This window comes from Anolis carolinensis, chromosome 3, assembly GCF_035594765.1.
Source record: "Anolis carolinensis isolate JA03-04 chromosome 3, rAnoCar3.1.pri, whole genome shotgun sequence".
In the NCBI taxonomy this organism is placed as follows: Eukaryota; Metazoa; Chordata; class Lepidosauria; order Squamata; family Dactyloidae; genus Anolis; species Anolis carolinensis.
This window is the reverse complement of record NC_085843.1, coordinates 182,352,418-182,373,068: the sequence shown is the minus strand read 5'-3', so window position 1 is coordinate 182,373,068 and position 20,651 is coordinate 182,352,418. Positions and strand designations below refer to the sequence as shown.

Sequence of the window (20,651 nt, the reverse complement as noted above, 5' to 3'; positions counted from 1 at the left end):
ATGAAACTGTATTATATGGCAGTGTAGATAGGGCCACTATCTTCAGTCAGTCTGAAGTTAAGGCAGAACATGAAATTCATAGCATTTTCAGGGTTTAGACAGGAAAGGAAGAGTTTCCTTCTCAAAGTCTATGTATGCATAGGAACATTATATGGCAGTGTAATTTTTTTTTAAATATTTGGGGTGAGAGTAGAGACCTCTGAAGATGCTCAGAGACATATCTGAATAATTTTATAATCAAAAGGTGGCAAACCTATTCTGACATTATTCTGTACAATGAAATGAAAAATTATTACAAAGTTCTGCTGAGTTATTTATTAATGGCAGAATTAGGATCGTACAACCCTTTACTTGGGCAGAGGTTTCAAAAGCTCATGCTCTCTTGAGATTTTAGAAGTACATAAGTGGAGGAAGAACAGTGACACTAATTGATGAATGTGTGTAGCAGGGATGCAGGATGCATGCCATTTATCCTTCTGGGCTGTACATAAGAAGAAGCATATGGATATAGTATTTGCTTTTCTTCTGCATTTGATCTCATTTCTGTGTTAATATACACTTCTGATAATGCCAAAGGTTCAGGAGCCAAATGGCTTGCCTCCACCCTAAGGAGACAGCTTGATGCTTGCCTGGGCACTGGAGCAAATAAAAGCCTAGACGAGAATCCAGAATGAATATGAGAGATGGCTTTCAAATTTGAGCCTTTGTATTTGCAGCTATCACTACCTTAAGGCGGTAGCAAGGTTTTTAAAAGTCTCCACTGTCACTCAGTCAGCTTCTTCCCAGTAACCACATCTAGGAAAAATTACTGGCGGGTGGGTGGGTAGGGTTGGAAATGTGTATGACTCATTTTATTTACAACCCCTGCTCTGAAACAAGTTTCAGTTATTTTAATCTGACTGCAATAAGAAACCATAATCCATGGATGAAAAGACAGTGGACAAACTCAGTTAAATCTCGAGTACCCTGAGGACATATATTTTGTCCATTTTCTGGTTTTTTATGTCCCCTCCCCTCCCTTTCCCTCCTGCTGCTGTTATTCCCAACTTTTAACTTTTGAAAAGCCAAGCAGTTTAAGAGGCCAGGCCTGGGGAACTGATTGGTATGCAGCACCAATTTCAGGATCTGTTCCCAAGCCTGTGCAGAGTGAAAAATGGCCTGCATTTTCTTGATAGCCCATGTGGTTGTAAAGAATAAATGGCTAATGAATTACAGATGAACATTGACGCAAATTAATCTTCCTGATGTCCCTGGGTTATATGGCAGCCATTTAAAAGTTTAATCAATACACTAAAGTTGAAAACATGCAGGCACTGCAGTTGTTTGGATGTAATAAACATCAGAGGGAAACGGGAGGCTTGTACCCAGTCCATGTATCATAATGACAGGTATTTATGTTTAATGGACTAAATATTTTTTATTGGAAGAGAGCAAATGTCAGCCTAACTTTGTAAGCCCTGCATTCAACTTTCCTTTGTGGTTGGTGAGAGACGGCTGACATGTCATTGAAAATGAAAAGGGGGGGAAATGCCAATAGAGACAAAGCCAAGGATGAGGAGCTACATTTGCAAGCACACCATGCTGTTTTTAACGCTCCTCGACCATTCATTAAATAAAAACGTTAACTCCATTTCTAGCATTGCTGTAAACCAGTTTACTGGGGGAAGCTTTTAATAGGTATTAGGGAAAACAAGTACCAACTGCTGCCAGATATGTTTTTTTTTTTCCTACAGGCACAATTCTTCCTGTTATTTTTTCACCAGCATCACTTTTGGAAGATTTATAATTACCCTCGCCAGCTCTCACCGCCCCCTCCCATCACCACCACAAAAAAACATGTTGAGACAAGAGGAAATAAAAATACTTTTAAACCTTGCAAATCCACTTCCCCTTGGAGTAGAATAATAATATCATATACATTTTCCAACCACTCATATTAATTATACAGCAAATCCACGAATTTAAGAACACACCATTATCTACCTTTATTGTAAATCAAAGGAAGTGTGTAAGGGGATGAGTGGGGTAGAAATGAGTGGAATCACCTTATGGTTAGGCAACATCCGTTTATGTATTTCAGTGCTCATGTTTGACAGAATATAGACTCACGTCTAAGGTGTCAGACCTAACATCATTCAAGAGGGCAAAGAAGTGGACAGTATGTATGTGTAAAAAAAAAAGTAACAGTTTTTGTTCTATGTTGAGTAGACCAGGTGGCAGCCTTTGATCCAGATACTTTGGCAAACATGCCTTACTACATGAGTTACCCTAGCATTTTACTGTTCAAAGGATTTCTTTGCTGAAATTCATAACCAGAAATATTCTCTTTTCCCCCATATTCAAGGTCACTTATATTTCTTAAATCTTTATATTTAAGGAACATAAACTGGGTGCATGTTGTGTACATCTGTGAGAGAACGCTATTATATATTGGGGCAGGAGGGAGTCATATTATAAGAAGGAAAGTTACTTTGTTTTATGTTTCAGTCTCCTGAAGTAGAAACATAAACTTCGGTAAAGTTTGGTAAAGTTTGCAGCAGCAAGTACTGCAGGCTTTACTGACAATTACTCATTTTATTGGCTTGTTTCTCAATTATTAAAGCATAGTTATATATTATAATTCTTTCTCATTTCATGGTATGCTACAGTGACCAGCTATAGCAGGCATGGGCAAAGTTTGGCCCTCCAGGTGTTTTGGACTTCAACTTCCACAATTCCTAATAGCTGGTAAGCTGGCTGGGATTTCTGGAAGTTAAAGTGCAAAACACCTGGAGGGTTGAAGTTTACCCATGCCTGAATTATAGGTTCCATACTTTGCCAGGTTATCGGGTCTACTTTGTGGCCTCAAATCCCACTTCGGGGTACTAGTATGAAGACAAGTGGACAGTTCATCATTTTGCTATGTTCAATGCTAAAAGCACATCTCTATCAGAAAGCTAAAAAAGTAGCAATTGTCATCCTTGACACTTAGGTCAGGCCCTGTTCTGACACAGACGCATTATACAAGATTTCTACCATGTTTCTCCGAAAATAAGACAGTGTCTTATATTATTTTTTACTCCCAAAGATGCACTAGGTCTTATTTTCAGGGATGTCTTATTTTTCCATGAAGAAGAATTCACATTTATTGTTGAACAAAAAATGAACATTTATTATATACTGTACAGTAGTTGTCATCACAAACCAACATAACTAAACCAGACAAACTGTGACTCCTGTCAAGAATTTCTTGTTACTACCATTATTTCCATATACAACTGGTATGTACATTTACCAATCCTGCATGCTATGGTGTTTTGTTTTTTCGGGCGCTGGGCATGCTTCCAAACAAAAGCTTTGCTAGGTCTTACTTTCGGGGAGGCCTTATATTTAGCAATTCAGCAAAACCTCTACTAGGTCTTATTTTTTAGGGATGTCTTATTTTCAGGGAAACAGGGTAGTTGTCTTTGGTCATTGTAGAGCCACATGTGTTGAACACAAGACAAATGGGCCAAATCCAGCCCACCACATCATTTTACATAGCCCACCAGTATTTCAATATCAGGGCAACATTGTTTCATTTATACAATATTGTAATTATGATGAGCCCTTTGAAGGCAACCATAAGGCTGATGTTGCCCTTTGTAAAAATGAGTTTGGCACCCCTGTGCTAAGCCATTAGGCGAAAATGATCAGAATTGATATTTTTTCTTCACAATTTAGCATGGTGCCAATCTAGCCACCCACAGAGGTGCCCAGATATTCAAGATGCTCTTTATGGAGATTGAGTCCATCATCCCTTCAGCTTATTATGAAGAACACCTGTTTTTTCTACCATTTGATGTGTGAAAACAAGCCAAACTGATTACACTAGTAAATACAATGTACGTAAATACAAAAAGCAAAAACATTTGTGTCTATGTAAAGGTTGTTCTTCCAATAAATGGGGGGATCAGCTGCCTCCAACCCCATCCTCCCCAAGGTGCTAAGTGGTCTAAGACAGCAAAAAGCATCCAGGAAGCCTGGTCTACACAAGATAACTTGGGTGTTAGTCCAAACACACTGCTAGTACAAAATGGCGAGGGGCATGTTGAGATGATCTGTGATCACTTTGCTATTTAATCTTGTAGCTATCTCTCACTAAGATCTAATTAAATTCCTTTGCAGCTGGTGTTAACCTTTATATACTGGTCATCTAAACTGTCACAACTCATTAGTTTGGCCTGATTTATTTTGGCACCTCTTCACACATGCTGGCAGTATTGCCATGGATCGCATTGATCCCGGCGGCACCTGCTCAGGGGGCAGGGGACCTGTCACCTCTCACTGTTCCAGCTTCCCCCCAACCTCATCACACAGTGGGAAGCCTTGCTAACGTGTCTCAACCCATCTTTCCTAATGGAAAGATGGGGAGCCTCCCATCATCCACTGCTGGCAAATTTTCGACAGTGGCAGGATTTTTGCAACAGTTCCACCATTGAGCCACCCCAGAAATACTTATCCAGGCTGTGATGGGAGCTGTCGGGCTTCATGCGAAAGTACAAAGAACCCATCACCACCACCAATTTTGGGCCTGTTTGAAGAGGTCCTAGGTGTGTATGTGTGTATCAAAAGAGTTTATGGTTGATGCCTTCCAGATATTGTGACTTGCAATCCCCTCCACCCTCACAAGCACTGCAAATGTTGAGGAACATAGAATTATAGTCCAAAGCATTTGTAGGGGGCCAGCTGTTCCTGCTGTAACAGTTTTAGTAGGGAGTTTTTATATTTCAGAGCTGTGTCTGAACATTGTCTACTAGAGTGGAAAAGATTTTTCACTTCTCCTATCTTTCAAATAATTGATCAACTCAAAAAGACTAAAATAGGTCTTGTCGGGAGTGATCTAGGAATAACCTTTTGCGGCTCTCTTAGCAAGGATGAATTAAATGGTTCTGTTATATTGACCTATATATGTGTGTTAGTTTTCACAGAGTACCAGTGAATATTATTGTATAGCTGTGCTAGGTGTGATTCCAACTAACATTCTGCTTTTTCAGATTTGGAGTGAAAACAGGCCAAAGAAACATTTGGTTCATTTGGAATCTCCTGAAGATACATTGAAATAGCAGATTGGAAACTGATATGCTGTGTTTTGGCAGGGCACTGCCCTTATGCCATGTCCATCTCACATTTCTGAAAAATATTAATGACAGCATGACAAGAAATGAAGTGGAGAAGCATGTCAGTCTCAGGCCTCTGGTGTTTGGGCCCATATCCTTGACAGCTATGTCAGAAATCAACTAACTTTTGCTTCTGATACTGTGTAACAAGCATGTTACAAAAATGGGGTCTTCTTTAACATTACCCTGCAGACATAACCTTGTCATCGTTATGCTGCATTTTATTTTGACAAAGAGTGAGCATTAGAGGTGGGGTGGAGGAAGCTCGCTTTTCATCACAAGGCAATAAAAAAAAACCCTCACTAGAGACGATCATGTGCTGCTGGTTATGTGAGATAGTCAAAAGCCGTATTTGTGAGAAAAAACACATTTCACAAAAGACCAAAGTCAGAGAAAAGCTTTTAATAACATTTACATCAGTGGATTGTCCAAAAGGCATTCCACGAGTAACACATAAGCTACAATTTAGAAAGAATGGGCAACTAGCACATCATTTAAAATCCAAAAGTACACAACAGGAAAAGTCCCAGGTGATATTTGCACAATTAGGGCATTGCAGGGCAAAACATATTAAAGCATTTATTTAAGACTAGCTGTGCCCGGCCACGCGTTGCTGTGGCGTTGTCTGGTAGTGTTGGTGAGAAATGGTTGAGGTAGTAGTGGTATTGAATGTCTGTTTTATGGTTGTCTTTATGTTTAGTATGCATTTGGTTGTTTATGTACTGTGAAAGTGGTGAGGATAGAGGGGGTCTATGTCCCTGTGTAGTATTGTATAGTATTTATACGTTGTCCATGTGTTGTGAATGCTTGGATTGTGTCCTGCTGCATAGTAGAAAGGGTTGGGCTGGATGGCCCTTAGGGATCTCTCCAAACTCTTGTGCCTGTCCCCTGGGCTGAGTAGGTTGCTAAGAGACCAACTTAGCCTTGTAACTGGCAGCAATTGGATAAAAACAATTATTCCTCTCCCTCTAATTAGGACTTTATTTTTCTTTTCTTTTTGTTGTATCAACCTAGAGCCGTGGATGATGGGTTGTATTGTCAAATTTCGAGGTTGGGGGGCCTGTAGTTTTGTTGTTTTGTCCGCTGCCCTGATGCCATCACTCTTTTATATATATAGAATATGTTAGGCATAGATAGGATTCCCTAACCTGTAATGCAGGTGCTTCAAAAATTATTTGAGGAAGAAGAACAAATTACATGATTTTTAAAATAGTAAAAATGCCTGAGGTAATCCTGCATTTGTAACACCCTTCCTGGCTGAGTCAACAACATGTGGTGAAGACAGAGGACAAACCAGGGGGAAATTGCAAACTGAAGAGAGGAAGACAGGGAGTTAAAAAACGCATAGTTTTGGTCCAAATACATGTTGTTGCCCAACATGAGCTAATTGTAAAAATAGACCATTTTGATGATGCAGCTGTTATGTACTTAAGGAACTGCCGCTGGGAGAGTTCCTTTGTAGTGGTCTATTGAATCGGTCAAGAGATACTTATCAAAGAGAATCCAAAGGGCATAGTTTGTGTTGTTCCTCAATATTTGAAACCCCAGTGATTGAAGGAAGAGTTCTTAACTGGGCATCTACAAGCAATTTTCCTTCCAAAATACTTCCCTGGATTGCTCTTTTCTTTCTAAGCCCTTGGTTAAACAGTAAGTGCTAATGTGGCTTTGTATACATGCACATGGCAGGAAAACAAGGACCACTTTCAGACAAAGCAATCTAATTCTGTTTGTGTTGCACCCTTTTGTGGTTCATATTTCCTTTGAGTGATGAAGTGCATTCAGAAGCTAGTTTATGATTATGTGCATTTGAATCTTGTCTCACTTATACTTTGTCTGTATTCAGTAAACATGTTATTATAGGGTTTCTTTAGTCTTTAATTATATAGAACCTTAAAAAATCTTCCCTTCTACAATGGGTTAATGGTTCTTATTTTGATGCAGTTTTAAAATCCTGGCTCTGGGGAACAGTATTTCAGGGAGAGCTGAGTGTAATTGCTAAATAATACAGCCGCTCTGTCTTATTTTAAATGAGTAATACTTGAGTCGTAACTGATGCTACCATATATGTCTAAACTGGGGCTATTCGTTCACGGTGTTTGATGGCACCACAGATGTAGGTGTTCGCAAATTTAAGCCTCTAGGTTTAAAAATGTTGTACCACATCGTTTTTTGCTCCTTTATATACGTTCCAGATTATGTATAATTGATGGCCTGCATTTACTGACAGGGGTGGTATACAGATGTAAATGTTATTATAGCTTTTATACTTTATGTTCTCACTGAAATATCATTTTGTCTTTGAATAATATTCCTGCTTAGATTTCTGTGGGTGGGTAGGCAAGGTGTGTGTGCGTTTGTGCACGCAGCTGTATATATGTGTGTTATCTTTAAAAGGGAATATGAATTGGATATTGCACATCATATATTTCTTTAAAGTAATTTGGAATTTTAGGATATAGGACTCTCAGTGACTGATAGGCTGCCTGGATGAGCTATATCCCATTGAAAATAACTGCACCAGTACATGCCTACATCTGTCTAACCTCATATTTCACTTTCACATTGGGTTATGGATGTCTGCATTCAGTGAGTCTATCTCCCCTTCAGGTATTATTTCAGCCCTTTGAGATAATAAGGAAAGTTTAATTGCGTTGTTAATTGATTTTTTGCACAACATTATTACCTTGATTGATTGCCGAGTTGATGAAAATGTTAGACACAGGCAGCGTAAAGTATCAGCTCCGGTAAGGAGTGGGAGCCTTGCGGAGAATAGATAACCTTGATGTTAAGAGCTATATCCTTCAGATATGTCTTCCCTTGACATATTGATGGCCCTTGAAAAGGGAAAAGCTGATTGTATGCAGAATGCAATCATTAAACCCACTTCAGCCAGCTCTTGATTAATTTGTTTTTTTTTTTCCTGAAGGATCTAGTTAAAGAGAAGGCCTCACCAGTATCAACAGCAGCCGGTTCCCAGCCAGCAGGGCTTTCTTTAACCCTCTCATAGTACAACAGAGGCTGGCGGCAGCTGCATTAGTTGACATTTATTCTCTAAAGGAATGTCCACAATATTTTTATGCAGAGAAGCTAAATGGCATCTCCAAACACACACATCTCCAAACACACACTCACATTCCAAGGACACAATTCCCTATGAGTTTTCCTTGTGCAAATCTTCCTGAAACAAATGGGAGGAATTTCGGAAGGGTACAGCAGTCTCCTGTCTGTCTCTATCATTCTTCATGATGCCCCAAATCCTTTACTTCAGTTGTACACTTCAATTCCTCTGCTGAAGGTCTTGCTTTATTTTGTGTTGATTTCTAGGTTTGTGGTGTGTGCAGGTGCATAAAAGTGCATAAACAGATATTGCGATACTCATTATATCCACATCACTCTTATCTCCCACATCTGTGCTGCCTCCAGATTCTTGTTTCTTCTTTTCTGAGTACTTTACATATTGGAATTATCTCTGTCAGTAATTTTTTAAATTTCCTTTCTAATGTATAATGTGCCAAGCAAAAAAGACCTCTTTCATGTCATGAGGAACAACTGCCTATAATATTTGACTGCTGTTACATTTAGGATGCTATCAGCAATAATGACATCCCTGTAGTTTTTCATTTGACTTTCAACTATTATTTCCCTCTCTCCCTCTGTTCTATATGTAAAGATTAATTAATAATTACTTGGTTAATGAGGCCACTCCACCTTTCCTTCCTCTCTCTGTTCCTCTCTCTCTTTCTTATGTATTTATGAGGGTGAGATTGCCGTGGAGAGCATGGATGAGGGTTTGCTGAGTGAGGGCTTGGCTGTTGAAGTAGAGTCCATCCAGGAACAACAACTCCTTCAGCCACATTTCAGAAAAATATCTATTTCTGCTTTATTGACTATTCTAAAGCCTTCGACTGTGTGGATCATAATAAACTGTGGCATGTTCTTGGTGGTATGGGGATACCAAGTCACTTTGTCTGTCTCCTGATAAATCTGTATAAAGACCAAGTAGCCACAGTAAGAACAGACCACGGAACAACAGACTGGTTCAAGATTGGGAAAGGAGTACGGCAGGGCTGCATACTTTCACCCTCCCTATTCAACTTATACGCAGAACACATCATGCAACGTGCGGGACTTGACGAATCCAAAGCTGGAGTTAAAATTGCTGGAAGAAACATTAACAACCTTAGATATATAGATGATACCACTCTGATGGCTGAAAGTGAAGAGGAGCTGAGGAGCCTTATCACCAAGGTGAAAGAAGAAAGTGCAAAAGCCAGGCTGCAGTTAAGCATCAAGAAAACCAAGATTATGGCACCAGACCGATTGATAACTGGCAAATAGAGGGAGAAAACGTGGAGGCAGTGACAGACTTTATATTTCTAGGTGCGAAGATCACTGCAGATACAGACTGCAGCCAGGAAATCAGAAGACGTCTACTTCTTGGGAGGAGAACAATGGCCAAAGTCGATAAAATAGTGAAAAGCAGAGACATCACACTGGCAACGAATAGTGAAAGCAATGGTATTCCCCATAGTAACCTATGGATGCGAGAGCTGGACCATAAGAAAATCCAGCCTTTGAAATAATAATAATAATAATAATAATAATAATAATAATAATAATAATAATAATACAGTAGAGTCTCACTAATCCAAGCCTCGCTTATCCAAGCTTCTGGATAATCCAAGCAATTTTTGTAGTCAATGTTTTCAATATATCGTGATATTTTGGTGCTAAATTCGTAAATACAGTAATTACAACATAACATTACTACCTATTTTATTTATTACTTATTTATTTACAGCATTTATATTCCGCCCTTCTCACCCCGAAGGGGACTCAGGGCGGATCACATTACACATATTAGGCAAACATTCAATGCCTTTTTAACACAGGACAAAGACAAATAACATAGCTCCAAGCGGGCCTCGAACTTATGACCTCCTGGTCAGTGACTCATTGCTCTCCCGTCTGCGCCACAGCCCCGGGCTATTGAACTACTTTTTCTGTCAAATTTGTTGTATAACATGATGTTTGAATGCTTAATGTGTAAAATCATAACCTAATTTGATGTTTAATAGGCTTTTCCTTAATCCCTCCTTATTATCCAACATATTCGCTTATCCAAGCTTATGCCGGCCCATTTAGCTTGGATAAGTGAGACTCTACTGTAATAATAATAGGAAACCTACTAGGTACACTTTAGAGTTACAGAATTTACTCAACTCCCAACAATCCCCTTTTATCTAAAAATCTCTTTAGAAAATGAACATGGGTTCCCCCCCCAAAAAAAAAAACTTTCAGGGAGGAGGAGGAGAAGGCAGCAGCGCAAGGCTGTAAGCAGAATTTGGGGCAATGTAGTTTGGGAAGGTGAAGACCCCTGTGGCAGAGTAATCAAAAGGCCCCACCCTAAACTACTTTTCCAGAATTCTGCTTGCTTCCCGCATTAAAGTCAGAATGTGAGTGTTGTCTCTCTCTGTCCCGGCCATGTGCCAGAGGGGTTTCTTCCTTGACCGGCCATCCAGTCTGGCATCTCTCCCATCACTTCCGCTTACCTTGCCCCCCCTCACAACCCCCTTTAGGGAAATAATGGGGCTTCTCCCTCCTCTCCAGCCTCACCATTCTCCTCAGGGCCCTTTGGGGGAAGCAAAGAAGCAGTGCCTGCGATGAAGACCTGGAGCCATTTACGAGACTTACATAACTCCTCCAAAAGTCTTAGGTCACTGTTTTGAATCTTAAATTTTTTACATGGCCGTCCCTCCCGTTTCTTCTTATGTACGTATCTTACAAAATACAAATTACAAACAGCAATAAATAGCATGCAATAAACTTTTCTGCTTCTGTTGTACAGGGAGCCTGACATATGAATACTCCATAAAAATTAACAGGTGGGAGCCAGAGTATTGACTTTGACTTGAAGTAGCTTGGGTGACCCCAGCATCTGTTCACCTGAATGTGATTTGACTTTTGTTTTTATTATAAATAATACTCTATTTATGTTAACGCAAAAGGTGTTTGTTAAGGCTTTCATGCCTGGATGAAATTACACTTCCCTGTCTGATGAGAAATATTGGCTCCTTCAAAGTAGCATGTTGATACTCATTATCATCTCTTGTCAAAAAGTATGAGAGTGGCACTGAAAGAATACATGATAACATCATTCTCTTCACCAACAATGGGAAGTTGAGGTGAGTGAGTGGCATAAGCAAAGAAGACTGAAAGTGATAAGGGAGCTTGTGAATTTTGTTCAGTCCACATGTGGAAGTGAACTGACCTCATTTGCACTTCCTGGACCACTATACAGAACAAAACACTGTTATCCTTAGCACTTGCACATTTTTGAAAATAGTTCTTGACTTAGAAAATTCATTAGGGGTGTGTGTGTATTTGGTAAAAAATGGACTTGAATTTAAATGCAAATTTTCAGATTTGATAGTTGGATTGAAGGTGGGAGAGGGGAGGAAGACAGTGGACATATGTGAAACTGATAGAGACCAAAAATAACTTGTGTTTTAATTTCCAGTATATTTAATGTACAGCAGATTAGGTTTGGTATTTGCAGATTACGCTTGATACTGGCTTAATATAAAGTGAAAAATATTGATGTGGTAAATTTCAACAATCGTTAACTTTCTCTATTCTCAGTATTTTGGAACCTGCTTCAGCTCAATCTAAATTACTATACATTAGAAATACAAATACAACTTCTTTATATTCAGCCAGACCTATGGGCCAAGTGCTCAAATACAAGCGCAAAGGTGATTTTAACTTAGGACTTTGTATATGTAATGAATATCATCTATTGTTGTATGTTTCTCTAAAATTTATTGGGACCTTCTTTTTGCTCCCTTTTCCTTCCTGTTTTGAGGAATATCCTTGACCTATGTTTGTAAGCAAAAGTTCAAACATTGTGGTGTAGCCTATTATTAGGCTGAGCATGTAGACATTCCAATTGACTCGTTTTCTTGTTTGGTAATAATTTGACTAATTTTGAAGGAGTTATAGAAGTGAATGGCATTTAAAGTGGGTGAACAATGATTAACTAATGGAGCCCAAAAGCTCTCCCTGTGTCATACAAAAGTATTTGCCAAGCACCATAGCTTTTAGAAATCTTGGATACACTGATTAACTTTAGTGAATGTGACACAAACACAAAAATCTGAATGTACCTTTTCTTCTTTCCTTAGAAAACTATGGTAGCATTTCTCTGGTTTTAACACTTATCAGCTTACATTAGCAGATTAAAAAAAAGATCAGAGAGAGTGGTAGTGGAAAGATCAGAATGGTGAAGGTGGAAAATAATTTTGTTTTTTCTTAGTTTTCTTTTGCAGTTGGCTAAGCTTGCTCCCCAAAAATTCACACTTGAGGTTCAGAAACTTCCAGAGCAAAATCAAAGATCTTAAGGACCTCAACCCACAAGGGGAAGAATCACCTTCTTCCCATGGTGTTCTGTGGCATTCTGTCTTGAAAGAAGACAGAGAATTTACTCACCCTGCTCCCACACACAGGATTGCCTCCTCCTGTCTCTATTTAAACCCTGCACTTTATTTCTCAACACACGGGCAGGTGTTGACTCCCCCTCCATTTCATCATCTGTGGAGTGCCTGCGTCAAAGATTTTTAATTTTTTTTTTAAAAAAAATATCGCAATAGCAGAATTTCAAAGGTTTAGAATTGCACAATTAGAGTAGCATTTTTTAAAAAGGATAGAAGACCAAATAGAAGAGTAATGGCAGCAGAAGGAGCATCAACAGGTATGAAAATATCACCCGCATGCAGTCACACTGAAATATTCCCAGAGTTGCCCGTGTCACAGATTTTATTTATTTATTTTTAAAATTGTGCAATTACAAAATTTCAAAGGTCCAAAATTGCACAGTTACAGCAATAACAAAAAATAAAAAGAGGATAGAAACCCAAAGAGTAATGGAAGCAGAAGGAGCATGAAAAGGCCATCCACATGCACATACACTGAAACGTCAGAGTATGGACTTAAAACTGGGGAATGCATCATGTCTCATCCCATTGAAAAACACATGTTTCCAAGCACAGGGAGTGAGTGAAGTCACTTCCAACCCTTCTTTAAAATCCACCCATTTTTATTTGCTGTGGAGATGGTGTCCCATAGGCAGTCCATGGAACAGGTCTTGCATCATTTGATGAGATCTATTGGATTCCATCTTTGACGTATGTAGAAACAGAGGGTAATCTCTTTTGGATGAGGTCCTAAGAATAATAACTGTCGTAGTCTGTAAAAAGGTAAACGGTGCTCCATGCAGTCATGCCGGCCACATGACCTTGGAGGTGTCTACGGACAACGCCGGCTCTTAGGCTTAGAAATGGAGATGAGCACCAGCCCCCAGAGTCGGTCACGACTGGACTTAACGTCAGGGGAAATCCTTTACCTTTACCTTACTAATTGAAAAATTGAAAAGGAGACAACTGTGTGAAATTACTCTCTGTTATACCTCCTGCAATTTTCCACCGTTCTCTTTGGAAAAATATAGTCTTGATATATATCTTACTAACTAAACTATTAGTTAGAATTTCTTTTCTCCAAAGCAAATGGAAGTGCTTCTGCATAACTTATGATAGGTATAGAATCATAGAATCATAGAATAGTAGAGTTGGAAGAGACCACATGGGCCATCTAGTCCAACCCCCTGCTAAGAAGCAGGAAATCGCATTCAAAGCACCCCCGACAGATGGCCATCCAGCCTCTGCTTAAAAGCCTCCAAGGAAGGAGCCTCCACCACGGCCCCGGGGAGAGAGTTCCACTGTCGAACAGCTCTCACAGTGAGGAAGTTCTTCCTGATGTTCAGGTGGAATCTCCTTTCCTGTAGTTTGAAGCCATTGTTCCGTGTCCTAGTCTGCAGGGCAGCAGAAAACAAGCTTGCTCCCTCTTCCCTATGACTTCCCTTCACGTATTTGTACATGGCTATCATGTCTCCTCTCAGCCTTCTCTTCTGCAGGCTAAACATGCCCAGCTCTTTAAGCCGCTCCTCATAGGGCTTGTTCTCCAGACCCTTAATCATTTTAGTCGCCCTCCTCTGGACGTTTTCCAGCTTGTCAACATCTCCCTTCAACTGTGGTGCCCAAAATTGGACACAGTATTCCAGGTGTGGTCTGACCAAGGCAGAATAGAGGGGGAGCATGACTTCCCTGGATCTAGACGCTATTCCCCTATTGATGCAGGCCAGAATCCCATTGGCTTTTTTAGCAGCCGCATCACATTGTTGGCTCATGTTTAACTTGTTGTCCACGAGGACTCCAAGATCTTTTTCGCACACACTGCTGTCAAGCCAGGCATCCCCCATTCTGTATCTTTGATTTCCATTTTTTCTGCCGAAGTGAAGTATCTTGCATTTGTCCCTGTTGAACTTCATTTTGTTAGTTTTGGCCCATCTCTCTAGTCTGTCAAGATCATTTTGAATTCTGCTCCTGTCTTCTGGAGTGTTGGCTATCCCTCCCAGTTTTGTGTCGTCTGCAAACTTGATGATCGTGCCTTCTAACCCTTCGTCTAAGTCGTTAATAAAGATGTTGAACAGAACCGGGCCCAGGACGGAGCCCTGCGGCACTCCACTTGTCACTTCTTTCCATGATGAAGACGATGCATTGGTGAGCACCCTTTGGGTTCGTTCGCTTAGCCAATTACAGATCCACCTAACCGTAGTTTTGTCTAGCCCACATTTTACTAGTTTGTTTGCCAGAAGGTCGTGGGGGACTTTGTCGAAGGCCTTACTGAAATCCAGGTATGCTACATCCACAGCATTCCCTGTATCGACCCAACTCGTAACTCTATCGAAAAAAGAGATCAGATTAGTCTGGCATGACTTGTTTTTGGTAAATCCGTGTTGACTATTAGCAATGACCGCATTTGTTTCTAAGTGTTCGCAGACCACTTCCTTAATGATCTTTTCCAGAATTTTGCCTGGTATTGATGTGAGGCTGACCGGACGGTAATTGTTTGGGTCGTTCTTTTTTCCCTTCTTGAAGATAGGGACCACATTCGCCCTCCTCCAATCTGCTGGGACTTCTCCCGTTCTCCAAGAACTCTCGAAGATAATTGCCAGTGGTTCTGAAATAACTTCCACTAGTTCCTTCAGTACTCTTGGATGTAGCTGATCTGGCCCTGGGGACTTGAATTCGTTTAGAGAGGCCAAGTGTTCCTGGACAACTTGTTTCCCTATTTGGGGTTGGATTTCCCCCAATCCTTCGTCCATTCCGTGTTGCTGAGGTTGAAGATGGCTTTCTTTTTCTGAGAAGACCGAGGCAAAGAAGGCATTAAGTAGTTCTGCCTTTTCCCTGTCCCCTGTCGCTATCACCCCATCTTCTCCTTGCAATGGCCCTATCGCCTCCTTTTTCTTCCTTTTTCTACCAACGTAAGCAAAAAAGCCTTTTTTGTTGTTTTTTATGTCCCTGGCAAGCCTGAGCTCATTTTGCGCTTTAGCCTTGCGAACCTTTTCCCTACAGGTGTTGGCTATACGTTTGAATTCTTCTTTGGTGATTTCTCCCCTTTTCCACTTCTTGTGCATGTCACTTTTGAGCTTTAGCTCAGTTAGAAGTTCTTTGGACATCCATTCTGGCTTCTTTGCACTTGTCTTATTTTTCTTCTTTGTTGGCACTGTTTGCATTTGCGCCTTGAGTATTTCACTTTTGAAAAACTCCCATCCATCCTTAACTCCCTTGTTTTTTAATATCGGCGTCCATGGAATGCCGCTCAGTAATTCCTTCATTTTTTGGAAGTCAGCTCTCTTAAAGTCCAGAATGCGTGTTTGACTTGTCTTAGTTTCAGCATTCCTTTGTATTGCAAACTGCAGGAGCACATGGTCACTTGCCCCTAAGGATCCAACCACTTCAACTGTATTGATCAGGTCTTCCACATTTGTTAAGATTAGATCAAGAGTTGCTGATCCCCTTGTTGCCTCTTCTACCTTCTGGACCATAAAATTATCTGCAAGGCAAGTGAGGAATTTGTTGGACTTTGTACTCTTGGCCGAGTTTGTTTTCCAGCAGATATCGGGATAATTGAAATCGCCCATGACTACTATATCTCTTCTTTGTGCCTGTTTGGTCAGCTGTTGACAGAAGGCTTCATCAAGTCCTTCATCCTGACTCGGAGGTCTGTAGTAGACACCCACGACAAGATCTTTTTGAGTCCCGGTTCCCTTGATTCTTATCCAGATGCTTTCAAGCTGGTTTCCCGGATTACAGTCTTGCATTTCTTCTGCAACGTAACTGTTTTTGACATATAAAGCTACTCCCCCTCCTCTCCCCTTTGTTCTATTTCTGTGAAAGAGGTTATAGCCCTCAATGGTTAAATTCCAGTGATGGGAGTCATCCCACCAGGTTTCAGTGATGCCTATGACATCGTGTGTGTGGTGCTGTGCTAGGAGTTGGAGTTCGTCTTGCTTATTTCCCATGCTCTGAGCATTAGTGTAAAGACATGTAAGCCCCTGTGACCTCCCCTCGAACTGTTTATTTGGGATTATTGTGCTCTCTGTACTTGGTCCTTGCTGTGTTTGTGCAGCCCTCCGTTTAGCCTTTCGGCAGTTCCCTGTGGTCGTGGGTAATATAGTGTTCGCCAGGCTGTTGTTCCCCTCCCCCAGTGGATCTAGTTTAAAGTGCACCTGATGAGGTTTGTGAGTCTGTGTGCAAAAAGATGTTTTCCTACTTGCTTCTCTAAATCTTTTTGTTTTGAAAGATTTATTATAACTTCAGCCAAATGGAAAGATTCTAGAGAAACCCAACAATTTTTTCTAACTTCAAATGTCAATTGAGACTTCCACATACCTATCCTGCTTATTTCCTAGTTCCAAGCTCTGTTGAGATGCATTCTTAGCTTCCAACTTATTCATATTTGATGCTCTACATGATTTTTCCAAATCTTTTTGGGAACCAGCTGAATCACTGATTGTTTGCATTGCACTGAATTATTCTGTAAGATACCACATTTTATCTTTAGCCAGTGGAGTATATTGAGCTATGCCAGTCTTCAGAATGATCAAGTCGTTTACAGCAAATATTAAAACACAAGACGACTAGATTGCATTTCTCAATCTGATACCTATATTGTGATTTCTAGCAATCTTTGGACTGTCATAATTAATTATGCAATAGAATTCCTTTGTTTCTATACGTTTACCATAAGACAGAACTGAGGTATTTAAAACACTGCAGCAAAGGACATGGTAACATATTCCTTTACTATAACTAGTATTTTGACAGAAGTTCACTCTTGTATTGATACTAGTGAATCCAGATGAATGTAATTTATTTGGCTCAGTTTATTTCATTATAACTTGCCCTGAGTTTTGTTGTTTCTGAATAAAACATGCATTACTATTTTAAATAATGTGAGTGTTATTTAAAAACAACAGAAATGTCAAGAAAACCCAAACCAAAGCTCAGAGATTCAAGTTTTGTCTTGAAAGTCATCTAAGTACAATAATCTTTCAATAGAATATAATGTTTTAAGCTGAATATGGCATTGGAACTAGGTTCCTAATTATATGATCCAGATTTTGAAACTATTTTTCCATCTGAAACCGATTTTTGGGGTTGAGCCACACACCTGTAAATCAGCTGCAAACTTCATGAAAACGGGATGCAACAATCAGGAATTGAGAACAGATGCATTATACAGATGCTCAGGGGTATAAATCAGCTCTGCAGAATCCATACTATTAAATATCTGACAAACAGAAAGGACAAATTGTTAATGCTCACATAAAGCAGGTAACTTCTAATGGGAGGGCCACAGGCTACAGGGAAAGTAAAAAATCTTCTCTAGTTGTTAGAAATTGATTACAAATTTTGCTTAATTTCTTTTTAATAACAACATACATGTAATGAAGTATGAGTTTTGTATTCATGTTTGTTGTGTTTAACTATGCACTTGTGGTTTGGTTGGGTAGGTGTGAGACGGCGGCAGCCATTTAGTGGCTCTCCTCTGAGGCAGTTGCCTTGGAGATGTGGGCGGAGCCATCTGCCAAGGGGAGGAGAAGTGAAGAGGTTTTTAAAAGTGAAGCCTCAGTCTGTGCTCTGATGAGGCACAGGGAAGATTGATTCCAGGTTGATGGGATCAAGGAGACTCAATTGTTCATTTTGAGTTGGTTTCAAATAAATTTGGTGACTTATTTAATGTAGTCTGTGTCCTGGAAAGGCACAGAGAATCTGTGATAGTATATCACAGGAGTGACTGTGGCTTGAAGTCACTGGATAGTCCAAGTTTCAAACTTTGGGAACCAATCCCAGCTGGACTCACAGAGATCCATTGAAGTAACAGTTTAGAAAGGAGCAGAGGAAGAAGTTTTAACTACTTTAAGTAAAAGAAGTGATATTTTAGAGAGTTTGATTCATCTCATTCTAGTATTGTAACTGTTAATAAGAATACCTCTAAGTGAAACATCTTTTGTAACCACCAAGCCTGTGCCTGAATAAACTTGATATTGGGTGGTTGAGCACTTTTATAATCTAAAGGTGTCTCTCCACACAGTGGTGGCTGCATTTCCACTAATCGGTGGCAGTTATCTTTTATTATTTGGGACATCTATTTGTTATTAATTGGGTTGTCTATGCTACCCTCTTTTACAATACATAATCCATGCCTCTAGAACTAACACACTGAAATAAAACTGTCCTCAGGTTTTTGCAGTTCTCCAAATTTAGCAACATCAATTTTCTGGCCAACAAACATACAAAATGGCATACTGTTAAAATGGATACAAAATTGTATGGATTGAAAGGAGTGTGCACAAAATTTTACATACTGGTAATAACATTTTCTTCTGACCAGCATGTTGTAGTCGATTCAGATCCAATGAGTATAATTTTGAACCCTGCTTGTCCAGTCAAAATGAAACCTTTTATTCTAGTTTGTATAGCTCCCCTTATAGGTACACAGGGCCTTCTTGGTGGCAACTCCTAAACCATGAAAGTCCTTTCTAAAGCAGATGAAGCTGCCCCTTTCCTTGCTGTCCTGCTGCTCTCAATCAAGGACAGTTTATTGAGGTAGACTTCAATCACTGCCTATCTGCTAACAAACTATAAGCAGAGGAACTGTAAATCCCATTTGCCTAACAATGTAGATCCTTTTCATACAAGACTCCAGTTTCCTTAGAAGCTTTCTTTGAAGTGGCTTCCTTTGCTCTCTTTGCTTTCAGTGTTTGGAATTTAAATTGCCTGATACTGGATAGGATCGTAAGCATACATCCTAGAAAGTAAACACCACCTAACACAGAGTAGCTTACTTTTTGTGAATAGCATTGAGCTGCTACTTCCTCAACGGTCTTAAGTATTTTTCCCAAGCAGGAACATTAGACTTCAGTTGAAATCAAGTGGCCACAACAAGCCCAAATCTTTACAATTTTGCCTACTCTTGAACAGCTTCTGAATGATGTTCAGATTCCTGGTTCAGGTAAGAGACAGATGGCATCCACAGCACAAAATGGCTAACAAATTACAGGAATATTTCCTATGAATTACGGGTAGGCATATGGGAAATTTCATCCCATGGTATTACTGTGCTTAAAGCCTCTTGGCAGTTTCCTCAGAGAAGGTTAAATTCACTTCAAAATTTCTTTAGAGTGCAACATAATGTCCACTATTGATTTTAAAAATACATTTGATATTTTTCCTTCATCTGGAAATAAATGACCGCTCTACTTTTGCTATTGTGAAAGTTACTCAAAAAATAGTGAGGGAAATTCTGTTAACTAAATATAAGGCAATTCACAGATCCTCGCAGGCCCTAAAGTGGACAGTGAAGGAAATAAATAGGATTGCTATAATTGTCCTAGAAGAATATTTAATTTGTGGCCTCCACCATTCATTTGACAAATTAATGCTGCCCTCTAGTGGTCATGTCCTTTACTTCAGTAGCTTAGCTTGGTATAGTGACAGTATGCCTTTGGGATGGTGCTCTCCATTTCATTGAAAACAATGGGACCTATTTCCATGGCATGTGTTTAGAATGAGAAATATTAATTACTCATGCTGTGTTTACACTTAACAACATCAATCAAATAGGACTATAACTTTGTATGATTTGGTTTTAATGTATGGTCTTGTCTAGTGGAATCTGTGAGTAAAATGCCATATATTAAGAGTACATCTTCATCCCCTAGTGACTTATACGCACATGACACAATTGTTATGTATTAAAGCAGGGACAAGAATTGTCAATGCCTGTGCGGAGCAATTTTTTGTAGTTTCTTGTTAGTAATGTGCTCCTTCCACCAATACTGGTCATATTTTCATATCTGGATATTGGTTGATGCTCTGGGGTTATGATGATTGTAAACTCATTCTGCCTCACAATAGTGATTCTTATGGGTTGTTTCATTGCAGTGGTTTATGATTTTATGTTAATCTGTTTGGATTTTTTATCATTCCATACCCCAAATCCTTTGATTTAATTCTGGATACTGTAACAAAGTACTGGAAGGTAGATTTGGGTTTAAGTTAGTGAAACTTTTGTAATTATCTCAAGGTGAGGAGACATACCATGGAATTC

At 39.7% G+C, this 20,651-nt stretch overlaps 1 protein-coding gene and 1 long non-coding RNA gene across 3 annotated transcripts in view; one reads left to right on the top strand and one right to left on the bottom strand.

Moving 5' to 3' along the window:
- Positions 1 to 20,651, bottom strand: part of LOC103279402 (uncharacterized) — a 206,049-nt gene that overhangs the window by 14,588 nt on the left and 170,810 nt on the right. The window lies entirely within an intron of this gene.
- Positions 1 to 20,651, top strand: part of lrmda (leucine rich melanocyte differentiation associated) — a 973,974-nt gene that overhangs the window by 940,633 nt on the left and 12,690 nt on the right. Inside the window, exon 7 of one of the 2 annotated variants that reach the window (XM_062975875.1) lies at positions 5,016 to 5,661. The exons of the other annotated variant lie outside the window; for it this stretch is intronic. Coding sequence (XP_062831945.1) covers positions 5,016 to 5,026 — 11 coding nt within the window. The 3' untranslated portion in view covers positions 5,027 to 5,661. Of the gene's footprint in view, positions 1 to 5,015; positions 5,662 to 20,651 lie in introns of those variants that run through there. 2 annotated transcript variants of the gene reach the window in all.